At 40.2% G+C, this 15,036-nt stretch overlaps 1 protein-coding gene across 6 annotated transcripts in view; it reads left to right on the top strand.

Moving 5' to 3' along the window:
- MLLT3 (MLLT3 super elongation complex subunit) overlaps window positions 1-14,818 on the top strand; it is a 146,144-nt gene extending 131,326 nt beyond the window's left edge. For 4 of the 6 annotated variants that reach the window (XM_038170967.2, XM_038170964.2, XM_038170969.2 and 1 more), the window contains 3 exons: window positions 757-828; window positions 2,464-2,535; window positions 11,968-14,818. In XM_038170967.2, coding sequence (XP_038026895.1) covers window positions 757-828; window positions 2,464-2,535; window positions 11,968-12,099 — 276 coding nt within the window. In that variant the 3' untranslated portion in view covers window positions 12,100-14,818. Of the gene's footprint in view, window positions 1-756; window positions 829-2,463; window positions 2,536-5,266; window positions 5,304-11,967 lie in introns of all 6 variants that reach the window. The other 2 variants (XM_038170966.2, XM_038170965.2) reach the window with 2 other exon arrangements.
- Window positions 14,819-15,036: the final 218 nt, after the last annotated feature.

Raw genomic sequence — 15,036 nt, 5'->3', positions numbered from 1 at the left:
GCTTCAAAAAATGTACGTTGTATGTCTAGAAGTTGAAAGAAGAAACAACAATTTTATTTCCCCTAAACACTCCTCATTTGTGTCCTAAAATTTTCATATTAAACAAGGTGTCCTGCTGCTTGTTGACATGCTCTTTTTAATTGTGCTTCAGTCCTGGATGAAGCATTCTTGATTCATATATGTTGTAGTAAGTGGCTTTGTATTGTATTGAAAGGAGGGTACCATATAAGCGCAAGACAAATTTCTGTCCAGTAATATTTTTCCTAATTATATCTCATGCGGTCATTTCAAAGACTGTTTCAGAATCTCTTTCTCTACAGTAGAAGGAAAGAGACAGCTTGATTAAAAAACAAAAAACAAACAAACAAAAAAAAATATGGGAAAAGTTTACTGATTATGTGTCACTTCAAAGGCACTGGAGGGTACTGGAGGGCATCATTTTGTATCTGCAAAATAAGACCTTTTCTTACCAGCATGTGAAAGATACAGAAAAGTGTTGAGGAGTCTTTAAATGACATTAAAGTAATTCCTCTTAGGATTGGTGATGTTCATATCACCTCATTCCAGCAACTCAGCATTTTCTGCTTTTTTTTGAATAATACGGGCAGGTTATATTAATTAAATAGTGAGAAGTCCAGTTTGATTGTTTTCTCCAGATGTCATATTTCTTGTGGTATTAACAGATAAAAGAATTCTTCTTGTGTAATTTTATGCAATGATGCATTTATTTTTTAATGGATTTTCTTTGTTTTCCAGATTTTAGAAGTGAAAAGTCCAACAAAGCAAAACAAATCTGATAAACAAATTAAGAATGGGGATTGTGATAAGGTAAATGGCAATGAAATAACAGTAAACTAACCTAAAATGTGATATTAATATGTTTGCTGGAAACAATCTTAAAATACTTTTTGTTACAGAGTGAAAACCTCAGTCATTATCATATCTTTGCTTTGGGTTCCTTTAAATGCAGATCATTCTCTGTTTTCTTTCTTTTGTTTTTAGAATTGTTTTTTCATTTGTTTTTTTTGTTGTTGTTGTTTGTTTGTTTATTTTTTGGGAAAGGGGGTAATTCTTCTGTGCTATGTAGAAATGTTTTCTGTCTCTTCAATACATGTTGTTGATTTGGCCAATGTCACCAGATGTGAATCTGCCCTGTATTTTCTTATTTTCTTTTTTACCACTTATTTTCTCTACTTTCCACCATGAATTTGCGCTGTGCTTCAGATTTGAAGTGATAGTCTTTGAACAGGAATCTTCACAGCTGTAATCCTAGTCAATAAATCCATTGATGAAAACCCTTTTCCAGAATCCTTTCAAAGGACTGTGTATTAGGAAATGGCAGTGTGATTTAACACTTTAACTAGGATGATGTGGAGCGACAGTTACATTTACCACTTAGAAGGATAATTTTGTTCAAAATCACATCAGCTGGCCATGGATAAGAGCTTTTAAGTCCTTGTGTGAATGAACATAATGTAATTTCCCAGTGTGGACAATCTCCTCTCAAGGTTTATATAGGGCAGTATTTCCTTTGCGCTAACATGAGGTAGGAGACCAATGTTGAAGTATCTGTTGCTAGTTTTTCAATGGCCTGATTCATGCACTTTTTTTTTTTTTAATTTTCTAAGCTTGGTGGTATATTTCTTTGTGTTGAAAAAAATGTTTCTAATGTCTCATGCTAAAGGAGAAAGTTTATACTTTGGAGAAGTGGGAAAGGTTTGATATCCCAAGAAGGAGGAAAGTGGAATTTACCATTGGATTAATCATTCTTGATCTTTCTCCCCTTATGTCTCCATGTTGACACAGAAAATTAATGATGCAGCTTTAGAGAAAGGGGGATTTGACTGTGAGCCTTTGGTTGCATGTCTTGTGTGGAAAGGTGGGAGATGGTTTTTAAAGATGCTGTTTTGACATCCCAAGTCTGTTACACACCTTTTGCCTCAGCTAAGGTGGAGAGACTCTCTTCTACAGCAAAGGACCATCCAATTTCCAAAGGGAAAAGGTGGTTGTCTCGTGAACTCCTGCAGTTCTTTAAATATATATTTTTGTGCAACTGAAAAATATACTTTGAATGAAGTGGAAGGTTCCTACTGATTACTTCTTTTGTATGAATTGGCTTATTCTGTTAGGGTTTTTGTGTTGTCATATCATACTCGCAGGCAAGTCCAGCTATCCAAGATTCTTCTGAATTTCTGCCAGAATAACTTTTAATGGTGGCTTAATACTGTAGCAGTACCTTAAGATTTTCAGTGTCATGAAGTATCTAAGAAAGCCCATAAAAACTTACATTTGGATTGTATTAAACTAAGGAAAGCCAGCCTGTTGAGTGAGAAAATTTAGCTCAAGGAAGATTTAAAATAAAATTTCCTTTTGTATTGTTTTTGAAGAGATCTGAAATTTTTGAAATACACAGCTATGACTTAATTAACAAGTTGTTTATGGGGGGGGGGAATTTGTTTCTAGGCATATCTCGATGAACTAGTAGAGCTCCACAGAAGATTAATGACACTGAGAGAGAGACATGTACTGCAGCAGGTGAGGAGCACTCTCATGAAAAATAACAGTGTGCTCATTGAAGTTGTGAAGTCACTTTTTTTTTCCCTTTCATCTAAATCTCTCTAATCAGGTTTAATATCCTTTAAGCCTGTATAATCCATTTACTGCCCATTACACTTTCAGTGCAGTTTAGGGAATTTTTATATAAGCTTTAGATTGTGTTGCCACACTAAATGACAAAACTTAAGAACAAACAAACAAAAAAATAAGGTCTATGAGATAAGTTCTTCACCAATTTGTCATTATATTTTTCAACAGATTGAATCACTAATAATGAAAACAGGATGGGGGAATATATACAGCAGTGCACCATAACTTGATAAAAATCTCATTGCTTTTTGCTGAAAATGACAGGCATTTTCTCAGAGACAATTAAAATGCTTTCTTTGATGGAATTTAAAGTCAAACTCACTTTGGGGAGAAACACATATGGTTGAGTCTTATGAAATCATGAAAGTAGAAAAATAACAAACTGTACAAATTGAGAAGACTCCAAATGTATTTACATGTTACCCAATAGTAAAAGCTGTCATTCTGTGTTTTGGGTGGCATTGTCAGATACTATTAGATTACAAATTGTGAAGACGAAGCAATAAGCAGTATTAACAAAACAGATGTAATTGTAGAGCAGATGGTTATATTATGTTTTGCAGCATTAAGTGCCACTTGTCGACCTGTTATAAAGACGGAAATATGTACCACTTCTAAATGATTGCAATCACTTATCAAATTTCTCAACACTTGGATAAGTGTGTTTAAAATTTTTATTCTGTAAGCCTCAGCATTAATCTGTGAGTGTTTGTTAGTCCAGGCTTAATACTGTGTGTAAAGATCAGAAAAAAACTCGGAGGGCAGTGAAAAGGAAAATCATGGTTATGAATATTCTTAGTTAAAGAGGAATCCTGATGGCAGTGTTAGATTTCATGCTATGAAATACAATGATACATATTTTTTATCCTTAATATTAAATGTAGTGTCGTTTCACAAGTTCACTTTTTCATTAGTACAAATTAGTACTTTTTTTTTTTTTCCACCAAAGCACACTTGCAGAATGGCACATTTTTATCTATATTGGGAAATAACTGTGCAGGAAAGTAAAAAGTAGGAATTACAGCACCCTGTGCACTTTACATTATTCATTAATTCTTAGAGTTTTCAAATAAAAAGTGTAACTGAAAAGCCACCACACTGTAAATTCATATAATGATAGAATCAATAAGGTTGGACAAGACCTCCAAGATCATCTGGTCCAATCATCCTCTTACCCTTAATGTCACCCACGAAACCATGTCCCTAAGCACCACGTCCAACCTTTCCTTAAACATCCCCAGGGGTGGTGACTCTACCACCTCCCTGGGCAACCCATTCCAATGTCTGACTGCTCTTTCTGAGAAGAAATGTCTCCTCATTGCCAACCTGAGCCTCCCCTGGCACAATTTGAGGCCATTCCCTCTAGTGCTATCGCTAGTTATCTGCAAGAAGAGGCCGACCTCCAGCTCCCCACAGCTTCCTTTCAGGTAGTTGCAGAAAGTAATAAGGTCTCCCCTTAACCTCCTCATCTCCGGACTAAACACCCCTAGTTCCCTCAGATGCTCCTCACAGGACTTGTGTTCCAGGCCCCTCACCAGCTTTGTAGCCTTGCTCTGGGCACACTCCAGAGCCTCGATGTCCTTCTTGTAGTGAGGGGCCCAAAACTGAACACAGTCCTCGAGGTGCAGTCTCACCAGAGCAGAGTACAAGGGGATAATCACCTCCCAAGTCCTGCTGGCTACATTTGCTTCCTAAGCAAATATTTCACCAGTTTTCCAAGGCATAATTTGTAATTTATTTCATTTGACACAGCAGAGCACAGAGATGTCTATGCATATCTAAATATTGGACCATGGCTAGACAGCAATTGGTCTGAAATTACATTTTAAAAAGCAACCTTCCTGACCTCTTTCACTGTAAAGAAATGGTTTACAGTGATAAGGCATCTTCTTCTCTTCTCTCTGTGATTTGCAGTGAAGTAGCAGCGATAGTTATGTCTGAAATGAGATGTTAATGCTGCATGTCCCCTGTGTTCAAATTTGGCTATCTGAAGCTGGGTTCCTAAAATCTGTGGTTTTGGGGTAGATGGTGTTATAATGACCCCTAGAAAGACAACAAGATTTCAGGTACACTTTGCCTTTTATTTTGAAGTATCAGAAGGTGTATCTTTATCTGCTGAAAAACCTCCTTAAAGCCAGCGTACTAGGCAACGCAGGCATAAGGAAGAAATTGGGAGTGTGCAGCACTGCTGAAAATTACATTGCTCATGTCTACAAGGTACTTAAATTCAGATGGCAACTGTCTTCTGAAAATTTTCTGCAAGGGGCAGCTTACAGGTCTGGAAACTATCAAATGGCCTAAAACCCTCCATAAACTGAAAAATGACTATGTCATTAGTTGCACTTCAGCTTCCTTAAACATACACACTCATTTGCTTGTTTAAAGGCAGATAAATAGTTGTACTATGATGGATAATGATGAAACAGAGCTGGAGAGACATTATGTAAACAGAGATGTACATTACAGCAGAAAAGCAAAGCTTACTATAGCAGGAACAAATGAGATATTTTTGTACTTTGCAGCCTGAGTTCTCTGAATAAAACATTTTAATGCTGTGTTTTTAACATTATAACTGTCAGACTTCCTGGCAACTAATCTCAACCTTTTTTTCTTTTTCAAGTATTTCTGAATAGCATGAGGATGTGAATACTAATACTGTAAGTCATGAATTCCTCATTGACAGGCATACAGGCAGATGTTTTTCATTGAGCTGTCTGGGTTTATCTTGATATATTTTTGTACATCCATTAAAACTTTGGGAGTTAATTTCAATCTGGTTTATTATGGTTTCAGTCTGGTGCCCTGACATAGTGGCTGTATTTCTTAAGGGCAGGATAAGGGACATGTTAAAAATATTTATGTTTTCTTTGGTCTAGGGCTTAAAAGCCCAAATCAGAACCTGAACAATAAAAGTGCTTATCAGTTGTTGTTGTTGTTTTTAATGTAGAGTGCTGCTTAAAAATACATGTGGTAACACATTTATGTAATTTTTGTTCTTCAAATCAGATATATTGCTGTGGGGATGGTATTCTTGAGAGGCAGTATTCTTCCACTGTATCTAACACAAGGAAGCATTAGACAGAATTGTTCAGTTCATTCTTCCTGGCCACAGCTCCTGAAAACTTCTTGTACAGCTAGTTATTTATCACACGGTGGATATTCAGGGACTGTCTGTGATTAGGTTTCTAGCTTTAGGAGCTGGATTGACTCCTTATCTTCTCTCTTTGATGAGGCTCAATAGAAATGAGAATGAAAATGAGAATGATAAACAACACATTGAAATTTCCTTCTGATAGCAATCAGTTGTATTCTATTTGAATTTTTCTTTCATATTGGTTGCAGGATAGTAGGAGATGAAAAAGTTACAAAAATCAACAAATCAATAAGTGGACAAATGAAGTATGCAATTTTAGAATAAAAATTCCCATATGGAAAAAAATTAAAGCCAAGAGGCACAGATTTAAATGAAGTGTCAATAAGAGGAGGATCGTTCCTAAGTACTTTCAGAATTCTGGACAGCTGCAAAGCAAATTTAACATAGATTTTGCTTTTATTTTTTTTCCAACCTGTGGAAAGTCGAAAACAGGATGTGATGGGAAAGGGGGATTTTTACTGTAACAGGCATTCCCCTTGTACTATTTCTCATTTCCATTCCATTTAATTCACCCTGGGCTGTGTCATTCCATGCCTGGCAATGTACATGAAGTTATTTCATTATCACCGACATAATCTTTTCTTCTGTGGTCTCAGCAGAAAAAAACATCTGCTTATATAATGCAATGCGGAGAGGGAAATCTTAAAACATTTAGTGTAAATTCATTGTTCTTTTACAAGTTGGTGGATTTCTAGCAGATTTGTCATTTCAAGGTATATTTTGTCAACCATGTGTGAATCACAGAATTGAAGGAGTTGGAAGGGACCTCGAAAGATCGTCAGGTCCAACTCCCCTGCCAAAGCAGGTTCCTCAGAGCAGGCTGCCCAGGTAGGCATCCAGACAGGCCTTAAATATCTCCAGAGAAGGAGACTCCACAACCTCCCTGGGCAGCCTGTTCCAGTGCTCCGTCACCCTCACCATGAAGAAGTACTTTTGCATGGTGGCGTGGAACTTCCTGTGCTCCATTTTGTGGCTGTTACCCCTTGTCCTGTCCCTGCAAATCACTGAAAAGAGGTTGGCCAAATCCTTCTGTCCCCCACCCCTCAGGTATTTATACACATTGATGAGATCCCCTCTCAGTCTTCTTTTCTCCAGGCTGAACAGACCCAGGTCTCTCAGCCTTTCCTCATAGGGAAGATGCTCCAGGCCCTGTATCATCTTAGTGGCCCTCTGCTGGACTCTTTCCAGGAGATCCCTTTTTTGTACTGAGGAGCCCAGAACTGGACACAGTACTCCAGGTGAGGCTTGACCAGCGCAGAGTAGAGGGGGAGGATCACCTCCCTTGACCTGCTGGCCACGCTCCTTTTAATGCACGCCAGGATCCCATTCGCCCTCTTGGCCACCAGGGCATGGTGCTGGCTCATGGTCAACCTGTCATCCACCAGGACCCCCAGGTCCTTCTCCTCAGAGCTCCTCTCCAGCAGGTCATCTCCCAGCCTGTACTGATAGATGTGGTTGTTTCTTCCCAGGTGCAGGACTCTGCACTTGCTCTTATTAAACCTCACTTGGTTTCTTCCTGCCCATCTCTCCAGCCGGTCCAGGTCTCGCTGAATGGCAGCACAGCCTTCTGGTGTGTCAGCCACTCCTCCCAGCATTGTGTCATCGGCGTACTTGCTGAGGGCAGACACTATTCCCTCATCAAGGTCGTCGATGAAGATGTTGAACAAGACCAGACACAGCACCGCTAGTCACAGGTCTCCAGCCGGACTCTGCGCCGCCGATCACCACCCTCTGAGCTCGGCCAGTCAGCCAGTTCTTAACCCACCTTACTGTCCACTCCCCTATCCCACACTTTCTCAGCTTTGCTAGTAGGATGTCATGAGAGACAGTATCGAAAGCCCTGCTAAAGTCAAGGTAGATGACATCCACTGCTCTCCCCTCATCTTCCCAGTTGGTGATGCCATCACAGAAGGCAACGAGGTTGGTCGAGCACGACTTCCCCTTGGTGAATCCATGCTGACTGCTCCTCATAACCTTCTTCTCTTCCAATTACTTGGAGATGGCATCCAGAATGAGCTGTTCCAACACCTTTCCAGGGACAGAGGTGAGACTGACTGGCCTGTTTTTTCCCAGATCCTCCTTCTTGCCCGTCTTGAAGACTGAAGTGACATTGGCTATCCTCCAATCTTCAGGCACCTCTCCTGTTCTCCAGGACCTTTCAAAGATGATAGAGAGTGGTTTGACAATCACCCCTGCCAACTCCCTTAGTACACATGGATGCATCCCATTAGGACCCATGGATTTGTGTGTGTTGAGCCACTCAGACGCTCCTTGTCAACAAGGGGGGAGACCTCCACTTCCCAGACTTTTTCTCCTTCCTCCAAGGTCGAGGAGCAAAGACTGAAGCAAAGAAAGGATTCAGTATCTCCGCCTTCTCAGCGTCTCCCGTTACCAGGACACCCCCCTCATTGAGCAGGGGACCCACATTATCCCTAGTCTTCCTTTTACTGTTTACGTACTTAAAAAAACCCTTCTTACTATCTTTTATCTCTTTTGCAAGCCTCATCTCTAAGTGGGCTTTAGCCTTCCTTGTCACGTCACTGTAGGCCCTGACAATGCTTCTATACTCCTCCCAAGAGGACAGGCTCTTTTTCCACATTTCATAAACCTTCCTCTTCTTTTTGATCTTATCAATGAGCTCCTTGCTCATCCACACAGGTTTCTTGCCCCCCTTCCCCGATTTCCTACTCTTAGGGATGCACTGATCCTGATCTTGGAAGAAATGCTGTTTAAATGTAGCCCAGCTCTCACATGCACCCTTGCCTTCTAGCAAGCTAGCCCATGAGATACTCCCAAGAGGGTCCTGGAAGAGATCAAGGTTGGCTCTCCGAAAGTCCAGGGTAGCAATCCGGCTTTTAGCGTTTCTTCTTCCACCAAGTTCCATCTGGAATGGTCGCTGCATCCCAAGCTGCCCCTGATCTTCACATCCCTAACAAGCCCATCCCTGTTGGTAAGGACAAGGTCCAGGAGCACCCCCTGCCTCGTCAGCTCCTCCACCACTTACGTCAGAAAATTGTCTTCAACACATTGTAGGAACCGTTTGGACTGCATGTGCCTGGCCGAGTTGCTTACCCAGCAGATGTCTGGAAAATTGGAGTCCCCCATGACAACCAGCACCCGTGATCATGAGGCTACTACCAGTTGCTTGTAGAAGGCCTCATCGACCTCCTCCTCCTGATCTGGTGAACTGTAGTACACCCCCACAACAGTGTCCCCCATACCAGCCCTTAACTATATCTGATGCCTTTAACAACCTTTCCAGGGATGCAAAGTCCTTTTTAATATTCCTCATTTTTCTAGTTCCTCATTTTCTAGTTGCAGCCTCCTAGGATCCAACCTGAATGAGAACAAGAGGATAGTAATCCTCCGGTTTAATGAGCTGTGGCAGAGCCTTCCTAGTGTCTCTGACATGCGACCCGGGAAGACAGCACACCTCTCTGGATAGGTTATCTGGGCGACAAGTGGGAGCCTCAGTGCCCCTCATCAAGGAGTCTCCAATCACTAAGACTCTCCGTTCTTTTTTTTGTCTTTTTTGGCACTGGTTGTGGTGCAGTGCTCCGCCCAGCCCCGATCCCTATGCTCAGTACTTCCCCCAATCTTGACACGCTTCGCAGGGTTGCTTCCTGGGTTCAGACTACTGTCCAGACCCTCAACCTCATCCTTTTCCTGCCTGAGAAGGGAGTTGCCTACAATTACCCTTCTGTCTTTCTTGGTGGAGGCAGTCTTGAGGCATGGAGTCAACTTCATCGCCCTAGGCATCCTCCAGGATAGACTTTCTACCTCATCCTCACCCACCAGTCTCTCAAGCTCCAAGGCCTCAAACCTGTTGTGTAAGGGCACCTGGGAAGATGGGGCTGGTAGGAAGGGGAGTTGCCTGTGAGGTCGAGCAAGGACCTGTCTCCGTTTCTCCCCAACTCCCAGGTCCCCTCTCTTTGCCCAGCTGTGACAGGGCAGGGGGTCCACCCCCATTTGGGGTGTCTCACCCCGGTACCCCTCCTTCAGGCCTTGCAGGGAGTTGCTCCACCAGTCTATCTCCTGCTCACACTCCCTGATGGCCCTCAACCTCTCCACCTCCTCCTTCAGCTCTGCCACCAGGCGGACCAGGTCATCCAGCACACCCTGCCCATGCCTTTCTGATGCATCCTGCCCTGTTTGCCCATCCTGGTCGCCGTGCCCCCTAGGGGCAGCTTTTGACTGTTAGATTAGAAGGGGCGCTGCCGACTCTGCCTACGCCTCATCAGCCTCCCTCGTGAGGGCTGCCAGGCCCTGGTAGCTCCCTCAGCTGCCTCGAGTGGTCTTGAGTGGTCTCGATGCTGGAAAAAAAAGCCCTGCCTGTCCTGATCCCCTGCTCTGCAGAAGGCATCTGCTCCAGAGCTGATTGCCTCGGCAAGAATAGGTATTGGTAAGAATAGGTATATAATCTCAGTAAGAATAGGTATAGAATAGGTATCTCTTTCAGCTGTAGGAAAGGAAATAGAGCAATAAACTCAGTATTAAAGAGCAGTGTTTCAGTGGATGTGTTTCTGGAAGGTCTAGAACTGTGTGGGTTTCAAACTGAAGGTTGCAAATATGACATTGAGCCTATCCAGAGGGCCTTAAAAGAGATGGCTGGAAAGGCAGAGCAGTGTTCTGTCAGTCCATGCCATTACCAAGAGGCCCACTTCAGGATGGGGTGGGTTGCCTTTCCACATGTTCACTTCGAGTATCTGTCTCATGGAATGAAGAAACACATAGGAGATCCATAGTCATAGTGTGTTGGCACTGTGTTAGCCCTGTGACAAATTATGCTTTGGCTTTTCAAGATACTCAAGATACTGTATGGGTATTTTAGGTAGATGCACATCCTAGCACTTACATGTGTGTGGTGTTACTTACTACAGAAACTCAGTGTTGAATATAAGCACTCTTTAAAAATACAGACTACAATTCAGAGTACAGAATGTCAAAACAGTAGAAAGACACTGCTTGGATGTGTACTGTTGATATCACAGAATCACAGACTGGTTGAGGTTGGAAGGAACTGTTGGAGGTCATCTTGTCACTGCTATAGCAGGGCCATCTAGAGCCAGTTGTACAAGATCATGTCCAGATGACTTTTAAATGTCATAAAGGCCATTGAAGCCAAAACCTCTGTGGACAACTTGTGCCACTATTCAGTCGTCTTCACAGAACAAAAAAAAAGTGTTTTCTCAAGTTCAGAGGGAATCTCCTGTGTTCCAGTTTGTGCCCATTTTCTCTTCTCCTGTCACTTGGCACCACTGAAAAGAGCCTGGCTCCATCTTCTTCACACCCTCCATTGAGGTATTTATATAAATTGGTAAAATCCTTGCTGACCCTGTTTTCCTCCAGGGTGAACAATCCAAGCTCTCTCAGCCATTCTGTGTAGGAGAGGTGCTCCAGTCCCCAATCTTCACAAGAATTCCTAACAGCTCTTCTGCTTCTTGTTCGAATGAAAGCTTTGATTTTAGATTGAGTAATCACCAAAGGAAATGGTCTTACTTTATTAGTATGAGTCTTTCAAGTCTTTCATGTGTGATTTGTTTTTTGTTTGTTTGTTTTTTTAATGATTTTTTAAGTCTGTTATTAAAGAAAAAAATGCTAGTACATGACCTAATGATAGATTTGAGAGCTCCTGCGTACATTTTCTTGTTGTTGTTTGATTTAGACTAGATTTTGTAAGGATTTCTTTCTATTGCTTGCAGAAAGGCTTATGTCAGTTATTTTGCTGCCTTGTTTGTCAGCTATGCACACAGTATATAGTCCAGACAGACCTACCTGGTTTGTTTGTTGTTATGGTGTTTCATTGCTGCTGTGTTTGGTTGGGGTTGAGGGATTTTTTGGATTTTGTAGTAAAAGACAGACTTATAAAATATGCAGATTTTCTTTTAACATTTCAAAAATACATTCTCAATGGTAATGTTTTCTGGAACAGCATATGGGTAGGCTGATGTTACAGTTGATGACAGTCTGAAAAAAGACAAGGTACTACAGCCTGGACCATAGTTCTGTGTCAGAAAGACAGTGATAAGGATCGAGGTTCAATTTGCAAGTGTTGGTGAAGTGGGTTTGTTCTATGCTTCTTGTGTGATACTTAGAGGCATGTTAATAGATACAGTGGATGTCTGATACAACTAAAATGTTCAACTGCATTTTTTCTTTCCTTTCAGATAGTAAATCTTATAGAAGAAACTGGACACTTTCATATCACAAATACAACCTTTGACTTTGATCTTTGCTCACTGGACAAAACCACAGTCCGTAAACTACAGAGTTATCTGGAAACATCTGGAACTTCATGAGAATTGAGCATCTGGCTGTATCAAAAACTGTTCTCTAAATGAAACATTCAGAATGATGCAACCGAAATGGGGGGAAAACAAAGCAACACTCTTCAGCTTTATTTTTCCTTAAAGCCAGTCATCATCTCTTGATGAAGGAGAGGAAAAGTGACAAGACTCAGAGGACTGCTCTTCTCAACAAGAAAATGCTCCGGAAGATTTTGCCTGGATAGCCTTGAAAAACAAACACAAAAACAAACAAACAAAAAACCTTGGTCTTAATGAATGTGTATGGTATCATGTATCTCTCTGTGGTGTTCCAGTCCACAAGATGAATGCATGTTCAACACACTGCCTTACTACATTACTGATCTATTTATTACTGCATACATGTATTCCAAAGTCATTGAGTCACTGAATAACACTATCAGATGTTGCAAGTAGTGGAATCCCATGTATGCTCTTTTGATTCAGTCCCATCAAAAGCCTAGTAACCTTATTCATGTTAAATTGTCACTTCTTGCTAACTTTCTGTAGTCACTAAAAACACTACAGTCTTGTTTTCCACTTCTTCACTTCCAAGAATCAAGATACAAAGTGGGGGACCAAACAACGGTCCTATATTTTGTTTCCGCTTTCACAGTGGGCCAGACCACAGCAGGTTGGATTGTAGGTCCTAGGCTCTATCCATTTATTGATCTTGACCATGGTAGAAAATGCACCAAATGGGACATACGACTTGCTGTCTAGCCTTAGTGAATAAACCAGTAGGACTTCTAACAAAAAAAATGTTATGTATACTGTCCTGAATCCAGCATCTTCTGCAGTCTGCATTCTTGTGTCTGTTTTAATGTTATAAAGTTAAATATATATGAGTGAAGGTGTACTGCAGGATCATCATAAAAGAAGAAATACTGGTCCTGTCTTCTAAGAAAATGTTGTAGAAAATTCTTAATTTGGAGCTATTTATTACTATGAGTTTCTGCACTCCTTTGCTGCCAGTGTGTGACTTATACCATAAAACTATTGGCATAACATTTTTGTTTGTTCATGTAGTATATGGTCTGTTTAGCCTGTTTGGTTTGTTTCTTGTTTTTGTTTTGTTGTTTTTTGTTTGTTTGTTTGTTTTACAACTGCTAAATTAAAACTCTTTATTTGAAAAGAAAAAAAAATGGTTGTTATACAGTTACATGTTGGAATAAATACATATATGATATATATGTGTGTGTATACATGCACATATTGACACAAATATATATACACACACATGTACACTTTCCAGATTTTAGAATCTGTTCAATAACCTGCTTGTGCTTCCAGAAGGATTTCTTGACTATCAAAATGAGTATTCTTTCATACTCTCTTTTATTCCTTAAAATTGGAATCCTTGTTTTTGTATGATCCAATGAGAGGACCTGTACTCAGTTTCAGATTGAAGATTGGTGCTGTCATATTGCTGATAGTTTCTTGATGAAATCATTACCTTTCTATTTACCTTCCAAAGTAAAACAAAATCCCCAATGAAAAGAGAAAAGAATTAAAACACGAACAAACAAACAAAAAATCATGCTTCTGGATGCAAAACTTTATTCAGGTTTTCCAGTCTTAAAAATATATCTTGTTTCTGGACAGGCCAGTATATGTCATGTATATGCTTTTATGCCACATGTAGTCTGTATATCTAGCGTTGAACAGTAGTGTCTGTATGATATATTGTTTCATGCACACAGTTTGTGCAGCACTGTAAAACTAAATTCCTATTGGGGTTATTTCTTATTCAGATGGTAGATCTTAATACTGTTTCTTTAAGTCCAAAGAAAATTTTACACTTTACTGTTTTTGAGAGGGTGCATTGGGGATTGGGTTGGGGGAATATTTTCATATTTAAAATGTTGTTTGACCACACTCTGCAGGAAGTCCTTCTCAGGCTTCCAAAGAACAAGTGTACTTTTTCAGTAATGTTATGACTCTTATTGACGATTGGCATGAAGCATACTTGAAGCATTATGTTGTTAAGTCCATGTCTTAATGTGCAATTGTTGGAGGGGGATGGGGATCGTTTTAAAGTTACTTTTGGCATAAGACAGGTGATGGTGGGGAGGAGGAAGGGGTGCATGTGAGGGGGATTAACTTCAATTTTTATTGATATTTTATATGAAAATGTTTGGAAATCTAAAAGCAACCTTAAAAGCCTTTGGTCTACTAGTGCGTGTTCAACTTCCTATGTTTTAGTTACACAACATACTTGTGGAATTTTGTCAGTTTTGACTTTTCTGACTAAGTTTTATGGTAACAACTCCTTCAGTCTCAGGAGAGGAAAGGATCCCGTGATACTGCTAGTATGAATATTGCACTGCCTTATTAGAAATGGCAAAATGTATCATTTTACTGTTAAAATACTGGATAATCTTTATTGTTCATTGAGAATGGGGTGGAAGAAAGCAGAAAGTAGGAAAACAGGCATAAAAGAGATGACAGCAGTTGCAGTATCAAATTACTAATGACTTTATTGCAAATCATGGAGCATCCTTAAACTCGTTAATTTTGTAATTCATTAAGGTTGGCAAAGGAAGAAAATAGACTGAAGAGTTGTGTGTATGTGTGCCTGTGTGCATGTTGAGTTTTCCACAAAATTCTGATAGAATAAGAGTTACCAAATGTTGATTTCAGTTTTAAAAATACATTAGCTATTTTCATCTAATTTTGTATACAGAAACAAAATAAATCCTTGTTCAATTGATTTCAAACAGTCATATTTCTCTTAAAGAAATTGTAATAAGATACCCTACCAACATTTTCAACATTTAAAATCATTAATGTTTTGGGATTGGTTAAAGTGTTTCAGCAATAAATGTTTTGGAGTTGTATGTAGCACCAAGCTGTTTAAACAAACTTCTCTATGAGAATTTGGGTTAAAGTGACCAGACAGAAGTTATCAATGAGCTTCAATACCTAAAA

This window comes from Anas platyrhynchos, chromosome Z, assembly GCF_047663525.1.
Source record: "Anas platyrhynchos isolate ZD024472 breed Pekin duck chromosome Z, IASCAAS_PekinDuck_T2T, whole genome shotgun sequence".
Lineage (NCBI taxonomy): Eukaryota > Metazoa > Chordata > Aves > Anseriformes > Anatidae > Anas > Anas platyrhynchos.
The sequence above is the reverse complement of the archived record's forward strand: the minus strand, read 5'-3'. Positions and strand labels throughout refer to the sequence as shown.